Genomic DNA, 27,583 nt, shown 5'->3' on the forward strand with positions numbered 1-27,583 from the left:
ATTTTGCGATTATGACAGGGAATGAGGCAAATGAGAGAATGGCCTGGATTGTGGGTTGAGCAAGAAAAGATATATTAGATTTTTAGTCTCTAACTTGACTTATTCAGTCTGTTTTAAGCCATGACTTCCTGTCACTTTCATTAAAAACCTGACAGGCGTCACTAATAGCACTATGTGAATCTAAATTCTACATGTTTACATAATCCATTATAAATCTTGAATACAACAATTGAATGAAATGCACCAGAAAAAATAAAAACAGATTAAAAAAACAGAACAAATACTGGGAAGAAGTATATTAGATAAAAATCTAATAAGGCCAATAAATGGAAAACCATGAAGACAGTTTATGGCCTGACAATGAAACTACAGCTGCTGTGGAAATGTGTCTGTAGAGGTTGTGAGTAACAGCACAATGTTCAATTGAACACGTACTGTACTGAAAGGAAAAAAGGAAAAGTGAGATATTATTCTTGGGAGAAGGGCTGCAAACTCAGACTCTGGAGCCCATCTTGGAACTTGACTCAGACTCAACCTTGATGACTAAGACTTAGACTCAGGTAATGGGGACTTGAGTGGGACTCAACTCTGACTCTTCTTTGGTGACTGAACTCTGAGGGCTTGAGATTCGTCTCAGATGAAGTTTAGTGACTCGATTACAAAGCTGCTTTGACCTGATGAATACACTTAAATGATCTAAGCTATATTCCTTTTCCCAGTAAGACGTGCTCCGACTCAGTGCCTCTGTATTGCAGCCCTGAGGAACCCCTAGCTGATCAGATCTCAGCACAAACAGCTTTGACTCTGTGTTCATCTTCTTGGTGAATCTCACAGATTCCCACATGCAACCTTTTAGCTCTCAGTGCTGAGCCAGCGGAGAAAACAAACACACTGTCTCATAAAGCTTGTTATCCCTCCCTGGTTTTCTCACCCACATACCCACCACCACCCACCACCACGTCGCCCTGAGCAGGAACGGGTGAGCAAGGTTCCCCAGTGGATGTTTGTTTGTGGAGTTTGAGGGTAAATGTCATGATGTCACCACCAGACGGCAGACAGTTTTTTCCCCCTCTTACTCTCCCTGTCTTTCTCCGAGCTTCCAAGCTAAACAGATGAGATCAACTCATCGTTCCTGATGTTCCCATCTCTGTCGCCAGAGAGAGCACCATACCATCCAGTTTGAAGCTATGGCGCCCATATCTCAGCCCAAAGCCATCCACCTCGCAGTATCTGCTGAACTGCCAGAGCCCTCAGTTAATATAATTTTATGAAAATAAAATTTTCTGTTTCCCTTTTTTGGCCCAGGAATTTGCAGAGTCTCATGCATCCAGGGATGATGGTGATAAGGCTGCAGCTCTAGTCTGGCTGCTATTAATAAAATGGTATTAATAAAAGGTGAAACAGAAGAAAAGCAAGAACTATTTTTTAAGATTTTTTTTTTAATTAATGTGTGAATGAGTTTGAAGCTCATGTAAAGATTATAGCCCTTAAAGAAAATAATTTCTAGTCACCAACACACAACTAGAGCCACTGTTGTGAGGTACAGTGTGAGTTCAGGGTTCAGGTAGATTATGGTCCTTTAGGGCCATCTACTGGTTTCAAAGTGCTGGTGGAACTTGCTTGATACTTTCAGGAACATTGAGAACGTGTTTTTATACTTGTGGCCGAATGATAACCAGAAATGTAAATGCTTTTAACAGAAAACATGTTTTACTGCTCTGGTTAATGAAGTATAAGGCAATATTTGTCAGACCCGTAGACTGCATATAAAAGGTCAGACCGCTATATCAGACCACTGTAGCCTCTCGTAATCATTATGAGAATCATGAATCTGATACAGCCTACATAGGAAAATGCCTTGTTCTAAGCTTGATCTATGGAATAATGTGGTCTTCTAAGAGGCAGATGCTTTTGTGTGTTACACAAATACCAAATTTAGCAGAGATTTCATTTTGAGTTTGTGCCACTCAAAGTCAAATGAAGCAAAAGTAGTGAGTAGTGACATAAAATAGATTTCTATTACTTATATTTTTCTTTCTCTGCATATCCTCTTGGTAGCTGCAAAGATGAAAAAACTGCAGAAGAGGCAAATGTCAGCTTTTAAAAGATACGGTGGGGTGTTGATTTAAGTCGTGGCAGATGTAGAGCTGTAAGAGTAAAAGCAAAGAAAATCTGTGCTTAGTGTAATTTTTATACATTTGGCTGAATGAAAATGTTCACATTTCTGTATTTGTGATGAAAAAATAAAGCCAGAAATGCTAAGTTGTTGTTTTTTTGTATGTGTGTTTTTTTCACAGTGATTGGGTTGGCAACCTACCCATGAACTCAAATGTGGAATACACCTATTTAAAAATTACATAAAATAGGAAAAGCCTTACTGTGAATTGACAGTATTAATTGTCAAAATAAACAACTAAATAAAAATAAATGTCCCCTTAGCCTCTCCAATTTTGCGTTATGGAGAACTAAAATGCGACTTTCTCAACAGGGACCAACCAGAAGCTTGTTCCGAGCGTCAATAACATCCGGTCCCGTCGTGACTTCCTGTAAACGTAAGGGGGACGTTCTTTGTTTGTGATCCTTGGTCAAATACTTTTGTACACTCCACACACGCTGTTCTTTTTATTTGACTTTTTATGGTGACTGACTGACTTGCTCTTTGGTTTTTGATAAGCAGTACAGCACCAAAGCTAATTCCTTAACGGGCTTTATTTTGAGAATGCCTCCAAAATAAAGTTTTTTTTTTTTTTTTTTAATTTAGCCTGTTATATTTTATTTAGGCCCTTTTAAACCCTACTTTTATTTATTTATTTTATTTTATTTTTTTTTTTTTTACCGTAAAATCTTCTGTATATTGTGTTTCCGAAAATGCTCGGTACCCGCCACTAATCGTTGCCATGGTTACCACCAGAAGCTCTGTAGTTCCGGTCAACGTCCGGTTGGGGGCGAAGCTTCCTCAGATTTCTACGAGTCTCAGTGGAAGCGTCGCTCAGGTAGTAAAGGGGCAGATCCGAGGAGCAGATACGAGCTACCGTGGGGCTGTGTAGCTCAGCTCACACACACACACACACACACCTCGGGTTGTGTCTGTTTTTTCTCCCCTCAACAGCTCCCCGGCTGTCTTAACCTCGACTCTTCCTGGAAACCATGGTGGCTAAAAACAGAAAACAGACCGGGAAGAGTCCAGCGACCCAGGCTGACCGCGACAAGAGCCCGCTTGTTTCGCCCCCTGGCAAAAGTAACATCAGGCGACCAGGCAGGGAGGGCAAAGCTTTTACCAGCTCTCATCCAAACGGGCTCTCGGGCATCAGGCACAAGCTTGGGCTAACTCCCTCTGCAGTCGTGAAGCTGGGAATCACTCTTCTCCTCGGTAAGTTAGGAGCGTTAGCCTGTTAGCTGCTAACGACTGCTAACGTTGTGTACAGTTTTTTTTTTTTTTTTTTTTTTTAGCATTAGCGAATCCGCTGAATTAAGTTATCGCTGCTGCTGATCTGTTGGCTAACGTTAGCTCACTCAAACACTAGCTCACCAGTTAGCTTTCTGTTGTTGCCATTCATTAAAACCCCTTCAAAGAAGCCTGGGTTCTTCACTGCAGCTACACACGTGTTATCAGGTTTTCTGGTAAAGTTCAAGCTAATATTACTATGATTTATCTTAAATATACACCACAGTGAATGCACCATGTCCTTATCCAAGTTTTCAACCCAATGGCTTCTCTCTGGACCCCATTGCAATTAGTCAAACATAAAGACATTTATTTGGCAGCACTGAAAGTTACTTCTCTCTGTCCACAGCTGCTCTGACTGGATATCTGCACTGGTAAGTTACTCTGTCTGCATGTTATTACCTAAACAGTGCTGCTGTGTTTGCTTGGAGATGCAGCTCTTGCCTCACACATTTCTCCTCCTATGGTTTAGGTATCACCTCTCACAGCTGTTTGAGAATGACAGACACTTTTCACACCTGTCAAACCTGGAGAAGGAGATGGCTTTTCGGACAGAGATGGTAAATGGTTCATTGGTTTTATTATGGGATGGTGTTTTGAGGCTGATGCTGCTATTGTCTGACGTTGCCCAACACTTGACTCTTTTGCAGGTGCAAAACAGATTGATGTTTAAGGATAGGTTCAGTTCAGGTTAAGTCTGTCTTAAAACAGTTATCAGTGAGGATGTTACAGGTTTTTACGTGCTTCTACAAGTATTTTCAATGTAAGTGAATGGGGACCTAACCCAAATTTCTCCTTCTGTATAAATATACATTCTAAAGTTTATCTGAAGCTAATGGGAAGTCTGAGTTAAAGAGATTAAGTGTATATCTGTCAAAGTCACCATTTGAAATTCCCTCTTTGTGTTACTTTCTCTGTGTCACAGCTCAGCTTTCGGTTAATTAAGAAATAAGCACATATTAATGATAATAAATATAATTGCAAGTTGCAGTCTTAAACTTCTGTTCCACAAAATTACCCAGCTCTCAGCCTCAGAGAAGGATGTGATGTCATGGTTCGAATTTGGTGTATAAATAAATATTGAGCAGAGTGATCAAAAACTGTGAGAATGTGTGGGCGATGCTGCGGTTTGCACTCTGGCAGTTGGTTATTGTCCAAAACAAGGTAATGACACAGACTAGAGTAACAACTTTGGAATTTTCAAACACTTTGCATCAGTGTTTCTGTTTGACAACGAAGCAACTTTGTGAAGCAAAGGCTAAACACAGATGAACTTTGACCAGTGAGTTCCACAGAGCTGAAAGCCTGCAGATTGAGCCAAAATCATGGACTGTAAATAAAGATGGACGCAACCTCCATGATGTCATCCATAGGTTTCTGAAGAGCAGTTTTGAAGCTCAGAGTGGGCAGCTCCACTGTCGCCATCTTGCCAGTGCCTGACTCTGCCTAACTCCTGGCTAATGTAAAAATGGGCTCCACACGCTTGCTTTGTGGCAAGCATACACTCACCCACCTGTCACTCAAAGCAGCCGTGCCCTCAGTTATGCAGACCTTTAAGCCTTAATAAAATTGAAATGGATGAGTCATATAAAATTCACCACCATACAGTTGTCATGAAGGAGGAAATTGGCTACAGAGACCAAAACTGTTTTTTGTACCAGGCTGTAAACATGTTTATTTCTGCTGTAAGGTTGGACATTTTAACATGGGAGTCTATGGGGATTGACTTGCTTGGAGCCAGCCTCAGGTTTTGGCACTTCTGTGTTGGCTTCATTTTTCAGCCTCAGAGGTTGCCGCTTGGCCAGAGCAGATGCACATGCAGAGCTGTTGTGTGTCAGTTGCACAGGTCTCAGTTTAAATGAATGAGGGATACAGAGTGAATATAGTCGCAAGGCAGAAGAGCTACGTGACCAAACCTTAACTCTTGTGACTAAGAATTGTGTGCACATTCAGAGAAAACCATCATTTCCTCTCACAACAATACAAACAACCGTAGACTTGCTCTTCGAAGCTGCCATTGGCTGTAACAATAGGCAAGATGTCGGTGCATTTCTAATTTCTGTGGTTTTCTGTCCCTTTTTGCCTTGGACACTGCAAAAGACCCAGATCAGAAAATATGTGTGATTTAATGTAGCATATGTTAATACATCACCATAACTGAGTGAAAGCTGCTGATGCTCGACATGCAGCTCAGGCTTGACAACCTTTTTAGAGATGACACTAAAGGTGACAGTTCAGTCATATGCAAACTGAATATTTTTCCTGTTGTGTGTTAGCAGATGGGCTTGTGAGCCTGTGTAACTCAATCCTGTCTGTTGTAGAGTTATATTTAGTGTCTGTCTCTGTCTCTCTGCATCACTCGGCTCTGTCTCTCTCTGAGTCTCTCTGTTCTCTTTGTTTCTTTTGTTCTCCTCTCCATCACTCTGCCTTGACATTTCTCATAGATGGATAGATGGATAGGGCAACAGCAGACAATTGTGATAATAGCCTACATGTTAGTAGAATGTGAGGAGGAGGCTAGAGGAAGGGGTTCAGAGTCCTGACGGCTAAAGTAAAATAGCAGTTTGTGAAACGTTTAGTCTTTTAGTGGACAGTGACCCGTGGCACCTCCCTGAGGGAAGGAGCTGGAGGAGGTGATGAGCGGGATGTGAAGGGTTGGAGATGATCTTCTTTGTTCGCTTTGCAGTTCTGTGAGCGTGTAGAGACTCAGCTGGGGGAAATGGTTTGCCTGTGATTTTTGGATGCCATGTTAACAATCCACTGGTTGAGTGCCTGTGCTGCCGTACCATACTGTAACAGAGGGTGTGATAATGGACTCATAGATGGCTGAGGAGAACAGAGGAGAAGTTGTTGCTTGATCTGATATTTTTCAAGCTGTGTGAGGAAGTATAGTCGTTGCTGAGCTTTTGCAGTGATGTGTTCAGTGTTATATTTGCATATTAGGTTATTGCTAATGTGGCTTCCAAGGAAGTGATGGTGATGAGATCTCTCTTTATTTGTATGATTGTTTTTTTGGATTAGGTTTCATCTTTTCTAACATTCACCACCAAACTTCTTTCTCTTTTTTGAGTCCATGAGTTTAATCTTTTGTATGTACTCTCTCTTGGTTCCAGGGTCTGTATTATTCCTATTACAAAACTATTATTGAAGCTCCCTCCTTCCTGGATGGCCTCCACATGGTCATGAACGATCGGCTGACAGAGTACCCCCTGGTTATTAACACGCTCAAGAGATTTAATCTTTATCCTGAGGTAATGTTGACATGTTATTCATATGATTTGCAGTATGTTAAAATAACCAATGTCACTGTTAACACATTTTATATGTTGTTATCAGACTGTAAATTTAAACAATATTCCACAGTAAAAGCTAAAATCTCACAATAATTCAAATATCTAGAAACGATTCTTTATTTTTGGAAGTGTCTTTGATTTCAGATGAAATACATAACTAAGCTCTGATGCTAACAGATCTGTTATTTCTCCTCTCTATTTCTTATTAGCACAGAGCAGTGTTGAAAACAATCAGGTACTGTTGCAGCTTCTCATTAACTCAACGACAGGCAAAAATTAAATGCGTCTGTTGTCTGGTTTAAGGCTGCAACCAACGACTCAATTAATATTGCAGCTCTAGTCCAGTTTGTGTGCACTCTGCAGCTGCTGTCTGTGCTCAACCAAAGATAATTTTTGAGGGAAGATGCACCACTCCTCTTCCCTATTCGGAGTTATTCTTGTTCAACTGACTCCCAATAGATAATGTCTCGTTCATTTCAGAAGTCACATTAATTTAATTTCATATTAATGAGCTTATGTAGGTGATAGTTATGAATCTGAACTCCAAGTATTTTAATGAACACGCTTGCAAAGGGTGTGTGACATTGTTATTTTCACTGTGTCATATACATCAGCATTTAAGTAACTATCAGACCAAAACTTTGTCAGGACCTTCTTGCAAAGAATGTGAGAGAGGTGCTAATCCACAAAGCAGTGCAGAGAAGATCAACATTTTCAGCTCAGGGAAGCAGTCGGTAAACAATTTCCACAGGATTACAGTGGGAATCCCATGTGTCTGTTCTCCTCAGAGATAACGGGACAGAAAGGTCCTTTCAGACATGTTGTTTGAACAGGCTTTCCGCTGACTGTCATGTCTCCCGCTGTCTGTCTACTCTCCCCAGGTGGTCCTGGCCAGCTGGTACCGGATGTATACAGGTGTGATGGGCTACTTCGGGATTCCCACGAAGATGTGTTGGTCCATCAACAGAGGAGAGGGACTCACTCCCGTGGATAGCTGTGAAGGTACAAACTGTTTCCATGGAGCTTTGGTCTGATCTGCAGATACGCTCATCTGTGCATGCGTTCACACACACACACACACACAGTTTCACACATGCACAGACAGCAGGTTGTATATCTACATTACACAACCACATAGTATCACAGAAATGACCTGGAGCTACACTGACACTTAAAATACTCACACTGAATTGAGTGGATGACTAATTTCTTCACAGTCTTTGATGATTTTCTCCACTAGTGGACAGACGCTGTCAGAGTGGCCTCATGGGGAGCTGGCAGTTGAGAGAAAATGAATTACTTTTACTGAAAGAACTGAGCAATCAAGGACTTATGATTCTTATGTTTTTAATTCAAATTGACTTCATCTGAGTTTTTATCTTTTTTCTAAAAAAAAAAATGCTCAACAGACTATTAACAAATCAGTCCTCAGGTGTGATTTTCATAAGCACAGAGCACAAGAATAACATAATAAATTGGGACTGCAGTCAACGTTTGTTTTTATTACTGATTAATTTGATTACTTTTTTAAAGACCCCCTCCAATGAAAAATGTATTTTTCAAGTTTTTTATCTTGAATCATGTTTAATTCATGATGTGTTTTATTTTAAATATATTAAAAGACACATTATGAGGGAAATAAGCAGTCAACACCTTGGATGTGCATTTGCACCAATGATAGTCTCATAAAAACAGATTTTCATATAACTGAGGATTTTGCCATGAGGAAGTAAGATGTGCTTCCAGCTCCAATTTTTTGATTTTTTTCTTCACTTTTTATGTGGGAAAACCATGTTAACCACAATATTAACCATAGCAGAGTATTTTAACATAGTTTAAAACATGTCTGAGGAGGAACTTTAAATCATGAATGAATTGTTTAGTCAGTAATATGTCAGAAAATGGTGAAACACGTCCGTTGCAACTTCCTAAAGTCTAAGATCGGAGAAGGTTTGTCTCATTAACAAGACAAAAATCACAAATGTTTAACTTTAAATAAAAAGAAATTAAAAAAAAAACAAACAGTAGGTCTTTACACTGTAGAGCTGGAACCAGAAAAAATGTGTGGCATTTTTGCTTAAAGTCAAAGTTCAAGAGTTTAGGAAATATGCTTATTTTCTTTCTTGCCAAGAGTTAGAAGATACACAGTAGTTTCATGTCTGTCAGTGCAGAATAAGGCTACAGCCAACAGACAATTACAGTGTATTCAGAAAGTGTTATGTTGCAGCACCAATACTGGAAACGACCAGAGCCGGACTCCGGCCAAAGGTAACAAAGTCTGTCCTCCAGCAGCTCTAAATCTCACTAATTAACACATTATATCTTGTCTGTTTATTCTGTAAATGGTCTTTAAAGTCTTTAATCAAAGACTTTACTGTCACACAAGACAAAGAAAGGCGGCAAATCTTCACATTTGAGAAGATGAAACTAGTTGATGTTTGACATTTCTGCTTGGAGAATGGCATCAGATGATTAATTAGTTATTAGGATTTTAGCCAATTTGTAGTAGATTAACTGACTTTGCATTTCAGCACTATTGTCATTAAAAAGAAAAAAATAAGGGAGACAGAGACTGATATTAACAGAAAGACTCACAAAGTCATGTTGGGCATCTCACACAAAGATACAGACTGACATTTAGGATCTGAAATGCAGCAAACAAATGGTAGAACAACAGGTAGAACACAACAACAGCAAGGGAAACAATAATTATTATGGTTGCCCTGAGGGAAAGACAAATGTTTTTTTCAGACACATTTCCCAGAAGAATAAATCTGCTGACAATAAACAAGCAAAAACCGTTTTCAGCTTTCCTTTGTTGAGCTGCAATCTGTGCGTTTATGTCAGTCTCATTAGTGAAGTGAGGCACCGCAGGGTCAATGTTTTCACAGTGTTTACATAAACCTGATGCAAGCCGCCTTGCACAAGAGCCAATGGTCAGAAAGAGGAAACGTGTACTGTAACTGTGAGGCATTATGTTTGTGAGATGCAAAATGACACAGTAAAGAGCAGAGAGCCGGAGCTGTTGTTAGATTTGTTTTTTTTTTATACAGTGTTTTTTCCAGTCACATCTGGTGATGAAACAGCTCTTAGTAATGTCAGCACATTTCCATGAATCTTGTTAGTCATTACAGCCTTGTCCATCTGCTCTGTGTACCTGTTAATTTTGTCTGGCAGCATTGCTGAGAGGAAATTCTTCAATGGTGCTAGAAATGAGGTTTCATTAAAGTTGTGAAGCAAAGTCCATTTGTTGTCACTGTTGCCACTGGTACAAATTCAGGAACCTCTGTTTGTGCATCAGAATTAAACTCATTATTATTCAGAGTGATATAACTTTACATCTCCTGCTTCTGGAAACACACAAGATGGTTGAGGGGAACATGTTCTGTAAGGCACTTAAACCCAGTTTAATGTTCTCTAATTTCAACAGTTCAGCTGTTAGTTCAACATTAGTGTAATAGTGTAATAAAAGTTCAAATCTTTCATGATCCCTCACTGGTTTCCCACCAAAGATATGGCCATGAGTTTTTAAAGTAAGTATGACGTTGGTGTGTAAAGACTTTATTTTAGCATAATAGTTTTTTGTATTGTGATAAAGTGCATTTATAGATAATATTAGAGCCTAGACAATAAGTTTTGTATGTGACATGGATGGAACAAAACACAGTTCACAGAATCCTCATAAACGAGTATTATTATTAAGTATTTGTATACTTAAAATATTGTATGCACATACACACATTTTACACTTTGTAGCTTATACAACTCCTGTAGATCTGTGTACAGGAAAATATCTAAATGTGTTTTGGAGCTGACGTGAAATCACAAAAGAGAAAACGTGGCTGAAAATAAACTCAGGCCACAGAAAAGCTGCAGCAGGGGATCAGGGTATGTGGCGTACTTGTAGGTGGAGCAGAGTACCATGAATTTATCATCCTGGCCAGGAGCTTTGCAGAGTTACTACCTCTTCCAAGGGCTATTTTTGCACTGACCTAACTTAATCAACTTTCAGTTATCCAAATTATACTGAACCCAAAATGCAAGTGGTACAGTCTGAAGGAAACTTGTGTGTCACTTCCCCATTATATAAGAGAGCTGACTGAAGGTGCAGGAGAGTTCAGAAAAGTGTTTTATCTCTTCTGTGTCGATCAGAGGAGTTTTTCTGTTACAGCTAATGATTGTGGTCATTAATCAGTGATGAATCTGTTGATTCATGTTGTCTGTTGTATTTCAGAATGTAGTAAGAAGAGCCCACAGCCATTCTAGCAGCTCTGTGAGGCTGTACTTTTTGTATTGAGCTAAATGCTAACATCAGCATGCTCACTATGACAATGATAACATGCAGATTCTTAGCAGCTCTTAGCGTGTTTACCATGTTCACTATCTTACTTTAGTGTTTAGCTACTATTGGCTAATTAGAGCAAAGCACAGAGAACAGCAGAGGGTGACACAAGTGTCATTACTTTTGCAGATATTTGGTCATAAACCAAAGAACCGCACAAACTGAAACTTTGAAGTTAAAGGATCATTAGTGTAAATTGAAATCCATCCTCAACGAGCGTGTTTCTGTTCCAAATGTCACAGCAATCCCTCCAGTTGTTGTTGAAATGTGTCAATCAGCCTCATGGTGGTGGAAAAGTCAGTCAAGAAAGCAAGTGGGATTTCTCCTCTTGAGACCATGAATGTTTCTACACAATTGTGATTGCGATCCATCCAGTGATTGGTGATATTTAAGTATGGATCAAAGAGGTGAACCCTCCAACTGCCTGACATCCTCAGAGCTAAAATACAGGCGTGCCTGAACCCAGCACAGAATGTTGGGCATTTTTGGTCGATAAATGACTAATCAATTATTACTCAGTTATCAAGTTGCTGTCAAATCCATTCCTCTGTTTACTGTCTAATAAATCTGATCAATCTTTGTAGCACCAGCTTTTTTCTCCATCAGTAACCCTTGATTCTGTAAAAAGCTCAACACCTTCTGTGTGTGTGTGTGTGTGTGTGTGTGTGTGTGTGTGTGTGTGTGTGTGTGTGTGTGTGTGTGTGTGTGTGTGTGTGTGTGTGTGTGTGTGTGTGTGTGTGTGTGTGTGTGTGTACATTAGGCATGGGGGATCCGGCATATTTCTACGTGGCCTGTGTGTTCATGCTGAACGGCGTGATGATGAGCCTGTTCTTCATTTACGGCGCCTACCTCAGGTAGCTGCTTCCTGCCCAGCGCTCCGTCCTGTCATGCTCTGGTGGGCATTCGAGAGGAGAGGATGAATTTCACGGTCCATCTCATCTCTCAGCTGTCACACCTTGACAGAAAAACAGTTTTGCGGTTTGCCTCTGACAATAACATGGATCAGATGGAGGATGACCTTTCTGAATCTGTTGCTATCTGCCTCACTTATCGCGCATCCTCACTTTTTTTTTCTCCATCGCTTCCTCTCTAGTGGCAGTCGGCTGGGCGGCATTGTCACCACAATGTGTTTCTTCTTCAATCACGGTGAAGTAAGTGCTCAGTCCTTGTCCTCTCTTCTATCAGTGTCAGTATTTGTTAAATGGCAACGCTTTGTTGCTCACTGCAAGCTTCTCTGGGTGTAAGCCTCTGAAATGTGTAAAACTCAAAATGAAAAACGCACTCAGAAAAGCAGAGGGTGGTTAATAGGAGCTCATTTCAGCCCTCAAAGGAGCTTAGAGTTGTTTTGGGCTGGCACTTAAAGCTGAGTCCCTCCTCCCTCCTCTTCTTCTCCAGTTCCCTCCAGAACAAATAGCGAATCTCTATTTTTCCAGATCAATACACTGACATTTCAACCACTCGCACACACACATACACACACACTCAGACTCAATGTTTCTCAGTCCCTTCAGACATCCTGCTCACCTCCTTCCATCATGGTTTCAGGAGCATCTGTGATTTTCACTTTTTTTTTTTTTTTTTTTTTTTTTTTTTTTGGAGGAAGCAGTGGGTTGGAAATGTGGTGTTCTGAGCTGACAAAAACAAGATTACAGTGTTAAATTTGTTATTTGTGTAAGTAGCGGTGTGGATTTTATCAAGTGAGAAAGAATATGTAGCAGACAGAAGACTGATATCACTCATGTTTTTTGGCCCCTCTGCTGTCATAAAGAAGAGCACGTAGACACTACAGAACAATGAAATTTAAAAAAAAATGATGATCTGTATTTGGTCAGGTTTATTTTAGCCAATTACAGTCAAGGATCTGCTGAGGACATCTCTACACTAAACAGATCAGTAGTATGTCATAATATCAGACATAAACATTTTCAGCATTTACAGAAATAGCACAACTTGCTGAAAAACAATAAAAAGAAGCTTTGGAAAAAAATATCCACCAGATACATGTAATATCAGTCCTGTGAGAAATATCTGCTGGCAGCAGTAAGAATGCCGACCCGATCAGAAAACTGGTTTTTCCAAATGGTAGAAATGTCCTGCAGTGTCCCAGACCATTAAAGATCTGCATAAAGAACGTATAAGCCCCCTCTTCTGAAGTCTTTGTGTATTAACACAAATTCATGAGTTAATACAGGATTTAAAATTTTTTTCTTGTGTGTGTTTGTGTCTGTTACCAGAGCACTCGTGTGATGTGGACTCCGCCACTGAGGGAGAGCTTTGCTTACCCCTTCTTAGTCCTGCAAATGCTGCTTCTCACCTACATTCTACGGTAAACTCACCGTCAGTCCAGATCCCTCCACTACAAGTCCCAATAAGTGTTTTTTTTATTACTTGTTTGTCAGTTCTCCACATTAAGATATATGAATACCGAAAGACTTTTATTGCCATTATTCTAACCCCTGTGTGAGTTATCTTTATTTCAGTGAACCTGTAGGTGCACACATTGTACACACTGGCAGTTGTGCAGTCACACAACGTGCAATGCAGTGGATCATTGAACAGTGCATTACTTTGGCATCCACTCCCTTAAATCTAATTGTGTCTTTATGCTTGTGATTCACATTTTATTGTGTTTAAAATCTTAATCAGAAATTAGCGTCACAACAATGGCTGAATGACTGTATTGTCGCACTATAACCCCTGGATGTCAATGTTAACACGTGAATGTGTTTTTATCCCTTTTATTCTGTTTTATCAAGTTATTTGTTTGGATGTTTTAAAGGTCTCATATATTACAGTTAAGTTTAAGTTTTGATATCAATAAGAAGATAGATTTATGGTTTATGAACCACAAACCATCTCAGTGTAGTTTTACACCTCCTCTCTCGGCTTCTCTCTGGAGCTCTAGTAACAACAGGTTGGTGAGCCAATCAGAAGAGAGGCTCTGAGCAGTGATCAAATGAAAATATAGCAAATTTCAGCTAAACGGTCAGAGAAACTAAATCCTGCAAGGTTGGATGGTGGGTCCAGGTGGGCGGGTCTTGGGGCCTTGCTGAGAGCAGTGACTGCTTTGTTGTGACATCACAAAGTTACAGCAGTCCAGATGACTGGTTTTAAGGCTCAGTTTCTGAATACAGGCTGTGTGAATTTCTCTGTGGACTGAGGCTTTGATACTTTCACAGTATTAATATAGAACCTAGACGTGCTTTATATTCAAAAAAGACATGGAAATCTCACTTTATACAATATGGGACCTTTAACATCAATTTAAAAGCCTAGCCAGAGACAGAGGCTGCTAATTAGCTTCAGCTAGATGTCCTCTGCACCTTGTATTTATTGCACTACTTAACTGTGTGTGACAATGATTATCTGTTTGTTCCGTGTTAAATAATTTTGTTGAAGAATTACAACATTTGTGATCCATCAAAAACATAAAGAAGAATCTGGTTTTCTTTTCATTTCAACGGCTTGTTTAACCGTAAATGTGTGAAATAACAAAAGAAACACAATCAAAAAGCTGTTTCCTTTTGAAAGCAACACAAGCTACAATTTCTAATAGTTTGTCCTTTGTGTGGTAATTGCTGGGGTGAAGTGAGGCTTGCCTCTGTTGTCAGCCTGCTGCACTGAAGCAGGCTCTTTGGTGAGATAAAGTACTTGTCACAGACTAGTAATCTTCTCCTCTGCACTTCAGCGAGTGGACGCCACCTCGTGTTGTGCAAGTGCAGCCAGTAAACTGTGACATATAACAATTTAACAGTAAATGGAGAATGAACTGTGTGATGTATTTCTCACTACATAACCAGGTCTTTGTAGAGCACTCAGAGTGAAATTGAATGTGTGTGCTAGTTTGTGTTTGTGTGTGTTTTTTCAGCCGTCTTAATGCATCTTCTCTTATCCCTCTCCTATCCATCTTCCCTTACACTCTCTCTCTCTCACTTTCTCTCTCTCTCTCTCTCTCTCTCTCTCTCTCTCTCTCTCTCTCTCTCTCTCACTTTCTCCCCCCCGTCTCTCTTCTCTCCCCAGGACACGGAACCCGAGCAGGACAGCCATGGTGGCTCTGGGCATCTCCAATTTGTGCTTCATGCTGCCTTGGCAGTTCGCCCAGTTTGTGCTGCTCACCCAGGTAAACAGAGGCAAGAGAAACATTGAGAGAGAATGTGGGTAAAGAGTAAAGAGATTGGGCAGAGGAGATTAGACAGAGAATAGAGACTTTGAGAGAGCAGGGGCAAGGAGGGAAAGAGTTTAGACGCTGGCAAAGACATGAAAAGGCAGAGAAGACTCTAGGGATAGAGAGAGGTTGTATTATGAGAATGCACCATGTACATCTTTGTTTCATTAACAAAAAAAAATATGCAGAATATTTGAAGTGGACAGGTTAAGACTGTTGAAAGAACAGATTCTTTGTGACAGACGAGTAGTAAGTTAAAGAGCGTAGGCTGACAAACAGGTCACTGCTGCGAGTGTCCACGCTGTCGGCAGGTCCCTCAGGCCACTGCTGCGTTGCATGTGGGGATTTTAACAAGAGACGAGTTATTTAACAACTATTATGTCTTTGTTTGATATTTTATAAGCTACTGCTTGAAGTCAGTCACTCATCCACTGTGTGTGTAAACCAACCAAATACTGTGTGTCCACCCTCACCGCTCACTCCTCAGTCTAGAAGGAGTGAGAAGACTGATAATAATAATCTCTGTTATATTATGGTCCCTCATGCCCTTTATTACTGTTTACCACTAAATTTATTCAATGCACCGTTAATTTTATTTTAATTTATGCAACATCAGTTCAATACCATGCTGTATTCAATAAATCAGCTACTTGACATGCAAAGCCAATGTAGAATGGATGCACAGTATTTTTATATTTAGGCCACTAATTCCACTGCAGTAAAGGCCAAATCTAAAGACTGTAAAGGTGAGTCTCATTAGAAACAATGAGCTGTGTGGGTTGTCCCTCTTACAGGTATCTCAGACGCCAATATCATGAGTCTCGGTACAGTTTAACAGAAGTTAATTTGCAGAATTTCATCTCACCATTTTAATAAGCCTCTAGAGAATTATTCCCAGCTGCCAACAGAAAACACTCACTCCTACATGGGTACATGAAGTGGCTTATGTAAACAATGCTAATTACATGTGTGTGAAAATAACAAGTCTAAACATGAAATGTGTTAATAGCTATGCCTCATATATTCATGAATGCAACAGGAGATGTGTTTTATTATTAAACATGGCTGCATAGAACAACAAAAGCACAATCAAGTCATGAAATAAAGAGCACGAAGTACGAGTTTACTAACTCAGTCCAATCCAATCCAATCCAATCCAATTAATTTATAAAGGTCTTAGATATTTTTTTCTAGCCTGTCATATGCAGTAATATTACTTAAAATGAATGTTTTTGTATGTGATTTTAGCAAAAACTGTCTGGAAGATATAGAACCTTTTGTGCAGACCTCTGATGTTAATGTAAAATTCATATGTAGACCTTTAAATACGGCTGTTTTTAACTTGGTTGCTGTTTCCAACCACTTTGTGGATTTTATCCTTGTTTACATTGTGTTTAATGATTAATTCATGATATTATTAGGAATGATTGTGATATACAGCTGGGACGTAGTAGCAAAAATAGAAAAAATAAATCTCTTGGTAAATTATTCCAGGCTATATCATTCCTGCTGGTTTTCACTGACACATGTCCTTCACACGTGGGTCAGTGTGACTGTGAAATGGGCATTAAATTATATTCAGTGTGGTATTAAAATGGTTTTTAAAAGTCGAACTTGGTGAATCTGCAGAAATCCCCCTAACTGCATCATTTCAGGCCTGTATGATATTCCTATAATATATATGATGGACTTAACATAATTAAATTGTAATTTCAAACAGTATAATTTTTTAAATATTCCTAAATTAACTCACTATATTTCTACAATCAGTGTTGTTCTTTTTTGACTTTATCCAATTAACAGTGAGTTAAGTATATTTTTCTTGTAAAATATCTTCATAATATTGTAGAGACTCTTGGTTTCTGCTTCCTGCGTAGCTCTGCAGACAACAGGAAGACGATTTTTTCTGTCAGCTGTCTGTCACAGGTGCTGCAGCTCCAGTCAAAGCTGAACAGAGTGGGTGGACTGTTGATAAGAAACCCACATCAAGCTCATCACAGTCCACAGAGCAGATGTGAGAGCACACACTGCTGCGCCATCATCGCCTTTTACAGCCATGAAAATTGAGGCTTTACAGTGGAAGTGTCATCCCGAATTCAATTTCTTAGATTTTAGATTATTTTTATGATTTTTAACATATTATGTTTCTTGCTTGCCCCTTGATTATCCGTCCCTGTGCTTATAAAGCTTGGATTTGTAAACTGTCTATCTATGTCTCCTATCTGTAAGCACCTGTGGTAGTTGGAAGCCCACAGTGATTTAAACTGGATAAAATTTGTTAATAACATCCATGTTATTAACCATAATGACATTAACATCCAGTCTCTATTAGCAGCACATCACATTTGGCTGCAACAAACATTATCTTCAGGTCCCTTAAAGAAGTCAGTGTTGAAAAATATGAAAACATGTAGGTGGTGAATACTAATAAAGTTAGAACAAACACCAAGGAGTATGTGGTTGACCCTGTTGTGTGTGTTTTTTTCCAGGTGGCTTCTCTGTTTGCCTCGTACATCCTGGGTTACCTCGGCCCCGCCAAGATGCAGTCCATCCTGGTCACTCACATGGTACAGTAGAAGTCTTTTCCAACTCCTGCTGTAATCACTCAATTCAGAGTATTTCTGTCTCCCAACTTGACATTAACTGGTCACTGATGCATCATGCACTGAGTCTGTGACAACATGATTAAGACTGCAGAAAGAAAAAAGATCCAGATCACCAATCTATGCAGGTGAGAGAAAAAACAATAGTGTGGCTCATGTGTTGCACCCAACACAAGTGACAGCCTTCGCAGCTGCTGTCCTGCTGTGTGATGTGCTCTGCCTCACTTCTCCTTATCTCACTCGGCTCCTCGGCCAGAAGAATTCCACATGAGCCGGAGGACAACACCAGCGGAGACAGGGATGACTGTCTTGAGTATTAATTACACTCATGCATGTGCACCAGTGCCTTTTTAGCATTAAATAAGGGAGGATATGCGCTTCCCTCTGCCAAGGGCAGAAGTATATCTCTGTATGTGAGAATGTGTAAAGATGTTTGTGCTGGGGTCTGTGTGTGTGTCTGTGCGTTACTCTGGCCGCTCGTCCCTCTGCTCCACATTCTTTCCCCCTAATCCCCTCAGCATGCCAGGCTCTTAGCCAGGGCCTGTGTGCTCCACAGATAAGGAGGAGCCCCTTTGTGGTAAGATGGTGGAGATTTGTGTCAGAGGAAGGCATATGGCTCTGCATAATTTACAGAGCTTGGCAATGATGACTTTGGGTGTGTGTGTGTGTGTGTGTGTGTGTGTGTGTGTGTGTGTGTGTGTGTGTGTGTGTGTGTGTGTGTGTGTGTGTGTTTTCAAGAAGAGAATACAGACACACAACGAGGTGTGTGTCCTCTGTGACCTAGCGAATTGTTAACGAGCCAGAGCAATCACTTGTTACAGAGTCACACACACACACACACACACACACACACACACACACACACACGTAGAGGGCTGCACATAACTAATATTTTCATTATCAATTAATTTGTCTGTTATTTTTCTGATTAAGTGGTTATTTAGTCTCTAAAATGTCAAAAGAATTAATTATGAGCTCCCAAAGTGACTCCTTCACACCCCAAAGCATTCACTATACTTCACTACTTTATGTTATATGTTTTTTGGTTATAAACCAGGTCTAGGTTCTATATTAATACTGTGAAATTATCAAAGTCTCAGTCCACAGAGTAATGAACACAGCCTGTATTCAGAAACTGAGCCTTAAAACAAGCCGTAACTTTGTGATGTCACAACAAAGCAGTTACCATCCTTGTTGATGCCCCCAGCACTGACAACCCACCGTCAAACCTTCTTTTTGTTGTTGTTTTAATTTGTTATATCAAGCCAGTTTCGCACAGCCTTCCCAAGCATAGTGATATCAGAGCCCAGTGGCTAAAGTCTTTTCTGAAATACCTGAGTGTTTCTGTCTGAATCTGACCATCTGTTCATTTCACGAAGTTCATTTCATGAAGTTCATGACGTGAGTGAGTTCAACAGTAGTAGGCTACAATCCATTACCTGTGGTTGGCCTAGCCATGTGTCTCTCAAAAAGCAGTCAGCCAGTCAGAAGAGGGGCTCAGAAATCAACACAAAACGCCTTATTCTTGTGAGAGCTCCTGAGAGAAGAGATGTAAAACTACAATGAGATGGTTTTTGTTCTTAAAATCACAAATATATCTTCTTCTGGATATCAACACAGATGAAACACAGGAAAAGTGATAAATTTAGGACTTTATAATTATTTGCACCCCAAATCGATTATAAAAATGGTTGACCATTAATTTTCTCAGACTTGACTTGTCAGTTAATATATTTATTATTTCAGCACTGTAAAAATTTTCATTCATTGTCACCCCGTTGTCTATATTATACAGAGTGGAGCATTATTCAACTCTTCACTGTGGGATTAAGCATCAGAAAGTTAATGTAATAGGATTATATTCTGCGAGAGGCTGCGTCTTCAAAGTTTAATGTTCTGGTTTAAATCTCTGGAGTGTTTTCAGCAACACTGTGGCGCAGAAAGACTTATTGTTGACACTTAATGCGATCTATCCCAGACCACCCTCCTGCTGTAGAGAGCCAGACAGCAGTGAAAAGCTGCGGCCGCTGACTGTGCCTGTGAGCTCACTGCCAAGCTCGCGTTTAGCTTTATTTCTAATTACACAGACACATGATGCACGTAAAGCTATTATTTATATATATATATATATATATATATATATATATATATATATATATATATATATATATATATATATATATATATATATATATATATATATATATATATATATATATATATATATATATATATATATATATAGATAGATAGTAGCTGGATCACACAGTTCACAGCTGTATTCACCACCAGGATTGATGTTAAGGAGGTGTCATTTATCACAGTTACATCACCTTCCTCTCACCTCCCACCCCCTTACAGATCACGCTCGGCGTCTGCTTCATCCTTATGTTCGGGAACTCCATGCTGCTCACGTCCTTCTACGCCTCCTCACTCGTCTCCATTTGGGTGAGTTGGACCTTTACATCTGATGTATGTGCAGCAGCTGATTGATCTGAGGTATATCAGGCCTGAGTAGATTAGTTAGCCCAAACTAATGAGTATATTTGTATAAGTAAAAGCATGATGGGATGTAGTGGACTGAAGTCAGAACACCATGATTGAGAAGAAAAATGCTGTTTTTTTGTTTTGACTTCGTTTGGATTTTGAATTGTGTTTTGGGGGATTTTTTCAGGCAATCATTGCACTGAGGGATCGATTCGCTCAAGTTTTCAGACCTGGCATCGTCATGTGGGTACGTCCAACTGACTTCCGCTTCTGTTTGTTTTGTTTTTTTTGTCCTTACTACACCTATTTACTATAATTTTCATATTAGGTTATGGTGATATTCATACTTCTGGCATTCTTATATTTGTATGTCACTAAACAAAAAGGGTAAGAAAGAGAAAAAAATGAACATGTAAAGGGGAGAAGTAGACAAAGAGGAAATAAGAAAACCAAGTATCCCACATTATTGTTTATGCTCAGTTTAGCACTGAAGTGTTATTACAGCTGTTACTTTTAATACCCAACGTCTGCCTCCTTTAATTAGAAATTCTCTGTATTATTCAGTTGCAGGGCTCATATTTAATCCATGTAGTCCACCATCTTGAAAATCCAGTAGAAGTAGAATTAACTTCTGCTCCTTGTGTTTGGGGGGATACACTTTATTCTGCCACTAAATAAAGGGAAAAATAAATGCAGCCATTCTATAGAATGAATATAAATGAAACACACTATTGATTATTGAGCCTCTGTCATCTAGTTTTGTAAGAGTTCAAAACCAAGTCTCATTTTGAATTACTTAAAAAACTGAAGCTTAAAGGTAAAAATAATAGTACTGGCTGAATTTTTTAACAACAAAGTTTACCTGGCCAGCTCCCAGCTAGGTTCCTGCCTGAGTGTTGTGTGTGTACATGTCAACCGGTCAGTGTGTGTCTCCTCCTCCTCCTCAGGTCATGCAGGGTTTGGCGTGGGTCAGCTCCACAGTTCTGCTCAAATTCATGTTGTCCACAGTCCTCGGTGCCTCTGATGATGTAAGTGACACTAACTTTACACTAAATCCACTTTATTGAGACAGTAAATTATATGTAATTTGTCTGTTTGTTGTACTCTCAGTTTGTTCCGGTCGCTTCCAAATCCAAAATGCAGATATTCAGTTTGAAACATGTCTACACCAAATTATGTTCCTGATAAGATACTGATAATATTTTTTAAAAAGGCTTTCCATATTCCTAGGAAAACATTTTTTTTTTACAGAAAACTGTTGTGGGTCAGTTTGTATAAATGTTTGCTGAAACACACGACTTCATACACTGACTAATTATTATTAAAGAAATGAGGTTCATTGACCCACAAATGAAAACGTAGCTGCTAATGTTTAGATTGTCATTGTGAAACTCTATTATATTGTTAAATGCCACCATCGGAAAAGGTCAGAACTAAACAATAAATAACATCAAAGGTCAGAAATGACAAAAAACTAAATATATAGAAAATCTATCTGCTGTTTTCTTGTCCAGGCTCACATCAGTGGACTGATCAAGTCGAAGTTCAGCAGCTACAAGGATTTCCACACTCTGATGTACACATGTGCTGCAGAGTTTGACTTCATGGAGTTAGAGGTAAAGTCTGTTTTAACCAAAATCAGGGCCTCCATCAGAGCTGACATTTATCTTCCTGCCACAAAATAACTGAGATAACTACAGAGCTGTGTGTGCTGCAGCCTTGTTCACAGATAAAATGCAAGTCTCATGCGGTTTGTTGAGAAACTGTTGCTGAATTTTAGCTTTCAAAATGTCACTCGGGCTCCAGTGACGATACCAGAGAAGAGTAATGAAAAGTAAAACCTGCTGTTTTGTTTCAAAGCAGAGCTCAGTGCAGAAGGAGCCAGCTCTGTGCTCTGAATTTAAGGGGAAGTGGAAACCTGTCAGCGGGACCTGGCAGCTCAATTTGGGAAGACTTCCGTGATAGACAGCTGCCTGATTTAGTTTTTTTGTTCATGTGTGAACACAAGTGTGTGTTTTTAAACATTATTATAAAGCTGTTCCCTCTCTCTCCATCTCCTCTCACCTTACCTTGCTGTGTGTCTCTGTAATTCTCTCTCCCTCAGACCCCTGTACGTTACCTCAAAACATTGCTGCTGCCCATCAACATGCTGGTGGTTGCTCTCATCGCTGGCAGGGTGAGTCTCCTCCTAGGTAAACAGCTTGGTTTGATTTAGAAGCTGAAGAAGAAATGATAAAAAAAAGAGCATGTTACAGAAGGTCTGGTTGCAAAGTATACTGAGAACAATAGAGGGAGAGAAGATGTGTGAGGTGAAATCCCCACCAGCATTATTATCTTTTACTCAGTCTGTGGCAAAAAAATATACAGAACTAGCGAGAAAGAATAAGAAGGCGATAAACTATGCAGAAGAAGCAGCTGTGTTTCCATCATAGGCTTCAACAGGAATTAAAGAAACATGAGTTTATGATTAAATAATGTTGTTTAATTACTTTTTTATATACGCAAGAAAAAAACAGAGAAGTTGGAAGAGCTAAAGTCATCCTCTCAGGCTACATTTGTCCCCAGCAACCTCCAGCAAGAAGATAGGCTGCATCTAACCTGTCAGACAAAACCCAGGGCAAAAACAGTTGTCAAATGACTCGCTGATGCTTGAGAAGCTTAATTGCTCTGAGAAAATGGTCATAATTTAAGTTGACACATATGAGTGTGTGTGTGTGTGTGTGTGTGTGTGTTTAATTTTAGAAACTCTCCTCTAGATTTAAGAAGCTGGACAGAAAGATGAGTCTTATTTAGAGAGGTTTTAGTAATGAAATCAAACTGAGACTGTAAAACTGCAGGAGACTGAAACTGATGTGAAATGTGAAGGTGACTTGTCCCCGATTCCCAGTGGAAACTACATCTTTGCATGTAGTTATCAACAATAAACAGCATGGTTTCAGTGTTCTGTAGCCTCAGGCTGCAAAAAACAATCACAGATCACTTGAGACTATTGTGCATCCAGTCAAGGCTGCAGGTTTTGGTCCAGCAACTATGGAAATTACTGACTTAATAATGCACCAACTGTTAGCCAATCAAATTATGTTTAGTTTCCTTAATACAATCTTGAGAGTTGACCTAGAAGACTTCACTACAAAGAGCTCTGTCCACTGATTATTGCTGCTTTATTTTTGATTGATGTGACTTTTCTTAGGAGAATATTGATTTAAAAAAAATGTTTTAAAAGTGAAAATACATATAATAAAGAGCAAAAAACACATCTTGTAGTACATAATGACATGAACTTAAGAAAAGGAAAAAGGAGCACAAACTAACTATTGAATATGAACAACACACCCTCTCCTTTTTCAAAACCTGTGTGAAATGAGGAGCCCTCTGTGCAGTGTGTGTTGGCAGAAATCAGACGGATGCGACTGTCAGCGTCAGTTCTGCAGCGTGAAGGCTCCGATCTTGCCTTTCAGAACAGTACGGCAGGCAGTCAAACATAAAGTTCAAATCACTTTAGCTCGTCAAGATGCTGCCTCACTGCAGCAGGAAGAAGAGCTGGGAGTCTTACCTGCTTTGGTTACCACGCATACATTTCTACCCCTGAGTAGAGCTGCTTGAGTCGAGGAATTCTGGTTTTCATTGTGAGAGTTTTGCTGTTGTCTTATTTGCTCTGCATGGGATGTGTAGTTTACATTTACTTGGGTATATTTAAGCTTTGAGAAAGGAGAGAGGGAGATTTATGCCATACACCTATTTATATAAACAAGTAGGCTAAATAACAGAAACACCTCTTTGTATAATGCAGAATAGTTCAGCAGCATCACAAGGTACATCCTCTAAAATGATCATACAGTTGAATAAATGTCTCTGAACATTTCATGATTTCTTGTTGGAGTGCTGGAGTAGACAGCATTAGTTTCAGCTTGGTGTACCTAATAAAGTGCCAGCTCAGTGAATTTTAGGAACATCAGAGGAAAAAAACATATTAAAGCAACTGCTCTTTATGTCGTCTAATCTCATTATGCCTCACCCACGCTAAGCTAAGAATACATGAGTCAACGTGACAAAGCATGGCAGGCAATACATGAGCAAGCTGTTAGGAAGAGGCGGGTTTATTTTTTTTTTTTTAATCCAACAATTTGTCCCTTTTCAGACCATCCAGGATGTGGTCCGGTTCCTGAGGGACGGAGAGAAGGCGTCTGGCAAGAGTGACGATGATGATGAAGCTGCAGGGTGAGAGACCTGAGATCCAATTTCACTGTATCTACAGTTTTAAAGGTCCCATATTGTATAAAGTGAGATTTCCATGTCTCTTTTATTATAAAGCAGGTTTAGGTTCTATGTCTGTGAAAGTATCAAAGCCTCAGTCCACAGAAATGCACACAGCCTGTATTCAGAAACTGAGCCTTAAAACAAGTCATCAGGAATTCTGTAACTTTGTGATGACACAACAAAGCAATCACTGCTCTTAGCCACACCCCAAGCCCCGCCCACCTGGACTCACCATCCAACCTTGCAGGATTTGGTTTCTCTGAGTGTTTACATGAAATCTACTGTAATTTTATTGGATCGTTCAGAAAACAGTTAGCCAATCAGAAGAAAGGCTCTGACCGACCTGTTGTTACTGGATCTCCAGAGAGAAGCCTGAGAGAGGAGATTTAAAACTACACTGAGATGGTTTTTGGTTCTTAAAACCACAAATCTTGTGGATATCAACACTTCAAATAAGTGAAAATATGGGACCTTTAAATAGGAAAATAAAAGATTATTAATGATGTGTTATCACAGCTGAGTTTATATGTTTCTGTCCCCTCTATGTTGCAGATCTGAGATAGCTGCAAAAGGAGAGGTGAGAGAAAATACTGTTCACATCCTCTTATATTAAGTACATGCACAAGCATTATCTCGGTAACACCTCACTCTGAACTTTGAGGCATTTCTTCAGCGTCGCTCCATTTTCCTAAACCTGTTTTATTCCTTTTTAATTCCTCCAGTGCACTTACATCTGCTCAGTTACTGTGCCTCTAAGTGATTTTCATCCCTTTTCTCATTACCAAGAAATGAAAGGCAGTTTCTCTTCAGTTCAGAAATCTCACTGTGCTGCCTTTTGTTCTGCTGATTCCTCTGATTTTCTCTAATATCCTCCTCCCAGGGCAGGGAAACGTTAAGATGTTCATCCGCCCGCCACCAGTGTGTGGAGGCTCCCAGAGTTTCCCAGATAATTGTTTTAATGTTTTCCTATGACTCAATGAGTAACACTACAAGGAGTGTTCTCACTCCTCACAGGAAAAGCTGTGTTAAAAAACATACTTCAGATCAAAGCGTCACGTTATGTTCAGCATGTTCACAAAATGTAGCTTTTAGAGTGACATGACAACTTCAGAAAGCTTTTCTTAGGATTTAAACTGGCAAGTTCAAACACAAAATTAATTAGATTGCAACCCATGTGGCATGATCCTAACATATGTTGCAGCATTGACAACTAACAGTTCAATGAGAGTTGCATTTGATGTCAGCAAACATCTTTATCTTAATCCATGATTTTTGCTTCTGTGGTGTTGAATCCAAAATGACAAAAGGACAGCCCTGTTATTGATTAATCTATGTGTAATTTTCTCATATAAATTGTTGATTCTGCAAACTGCCTGTCACATGTTTTCACAGCTTGTGGTGAAGTTATTTTCAGACAAACTATCCCAAACCCAGAGATATTTATTTTATATGGATACAAAATAAGAAAACCTGCACATTTTAAAGGTGCCCTGTGTAGTTTTGGACCATTAGTAGCATTAGTTTGTGCTATGGAGCAAGTGTGTTTCCTTTTGTTTAAATATCACGTGAATACATCAGTCCACAGTGACTAAACTAACTGGCTAAAAGGTTTCACACTGTTTCCAGGGCAGAGTGTAGGTGTCCACTAATCACTGGGTTGGATGTTTGAACCTCAGCTCCTCTTGTCCACATAATCAAAGTGTTCCTGGTGGTTAGGTCGGCACCCTGCTCACTGCAAATGTTTGATGAGGAAGGAAATGTACTTTAATCTACAGTTTGATCAGAAACTATGAATCTAAATAAAACTCCACACTTTCAACATTTCAGCTGAACCCAGTGAGTGATTGTCACACATACTGTCAGTTACTGTTAAAAATCTTTTCAGCAGTAGCTAAGTAACAAGTGTGAATTAAAATCAACGTTCCTTCTTATATTCATCTCAAATGTTTTGTACTTACAGATCAATATTGCATTAATATAAATGTATATATTGAATGAATTTAAAGAATCCAGCTGTGGTCGTTTGGATCAGACGTCTTGGTCTGAGTCTGGTGTTCATCTGCGTTTCACTGCCACAGCTGTGAAAGAGTTTGATCAGAGTTCCTGGCACATTAAAGTAGTTTAAAAAAAGGCGGCCTCACAAGCCCTGTCATTTTTTTATTTTGTTGTTTTCCTGGTATTTTCTCTGCACCTTGTTGTCAGTTCTGATGACAGTCTGTGTGTGAACTTGTTACCCTGCAGCTGGTGTACCACAGTCTGCAGCTGGTGGCGTTTGCTGTCCTGGCCATCCTCATCATGCGTCTGAAGCTCTTCCTGACGCCCCACATGTGCATCATGGCCTCGCTCATCTGCTCCAAACAGGTCTGTCTCTCTCCACAAGTGAAGTGACACAAAAACACCATATACTACATTTTTAATTTGTTTTGACCTGTATAGAGAGATCATGTCTTTGATGAGAGGTTTGTAGAGCCGACGCTCTGTCCTTCAGTAACGCTCTCTCTGGTTGTTGTGGCAGTTGTTTGGCTGGATCGGGGACAAGTTCAAGCACCAGATTGTGGTGTTTGCTGTCATGGCCGTCATGGCTGTTCAGGGAGTGGCCAACCTGCAGGCCCAGTGGGCGATCATCGGAGAGTTCAGCAACCTGCCGCAGGAGGAGCTGCTGGACTGGATCCACGACAACACCCGTCCTGGTGAGTGAAGTCGCCCGCTGCCATGGCTACAGTGAAAATAATGATCCTGATTATTCTGCTCAGTATAATGAGTTGGATAAAATTACAGGAAACTTGATTGAGAGTCACATTTCTTACAAATCAATGTGATGTAGTGAGTAAAGTTACAGAAAACACTGAAATAATGACTGAAATCACCACAGATTTTTCTCAAGCAAAAAAAAAAAACCTCACACATCCCTGAGCTCCACACAACTCCAACAACAGCTGCGGTGCCGCCTCCTGAACCAAACAGTTTGCAGCTCAGTTTGTATTGGGTCGA

The 27,583-nt window shown here is 39.8% G+C and overlaps 1 protein-coding gene across 2 annotated transcripts in view; it reads left to right on the forward strand.

Annotated features, from left to right (window-relative positions):
* The first annotated feature begins 2,853 nt into the window (after window positions 1-2,853).
* Window positions 2,854-27,583, forward strand: part of dpy19l1l (dpy-19-like 1, like (H. sapiens)) — a 29,647-nt gene continuing 4,917 nt past the window's right edge. Inside the window, exons 1-20 of one of the 2 annotated variants that reach the window (XM_071469811.1) lie at window positions 2,854-2,993; window positions 3,110-3,370; window positions 3,795-3,819; window positions 3,918-4,005; window positions 6,559-6,696; window positions 7,620-7,740; window positions 11,841-11,934; window positions 12,174-12,231; window positions 13,315-13,406; window positions 15,101-15,200; window positions 17,735-17,812; window positions 20,210-20,296; window positions 20,523-20,582; window positions 21,283-21,363; window positions 21,850-21,951; window positions 22,440-22,511; window positions 24,474-24,553; window positions 25,145-25,169; window positions 26,834-26,953; window positions 27,108-27,282. In XM_071469811.1, coding sequence (XP_071325912.1) covers window positions 3,148-3,370; window positions 3,795-3,819; window positions 3,918-4,005; window positions 6,559-6,696; window positions 7,620-7,740; window positions 11,841-11,934; window positions 12,174-12,231; window positions 13,315-13,406; window positions 15,101-15,200; window positions 17,735-17,812; window positions 20,210-20,296; window positions 20,523-20,582; window positions 21,283-21,363; window positions 21,850-21,951; window positions 22,440-22,511; window positions 24,474-24,553; window positions 25,145-25,169; window positions 26,834-26,953; window positions 27,108-27,282 — 1,819 coding nt within the window. In that variant the 5' untranslated portion in view covers window positions 2,854-2,993; window positions 3,110-3,147. The other variant, XM_071469809.1, reaches the window with a different exon arrangement.

This window comes from Trachinotus anak, unplaced genomic scaffold (assembly GCF_046630095.1).
Source record: "Trachinotus anak isolate AG129_WGS33_773 ecotype Australia unplaced genomic scaffold, CSIRO_AGI_Tana_v1 ptg000032l, whole genome shotgun sequence".
NCBI classification, from domain to species: Eukaryota; Metazoa; Chordata; class Actinopteri; order Carangiformes; family Carangidae; genus Trachinotus; species Trachinotus anak.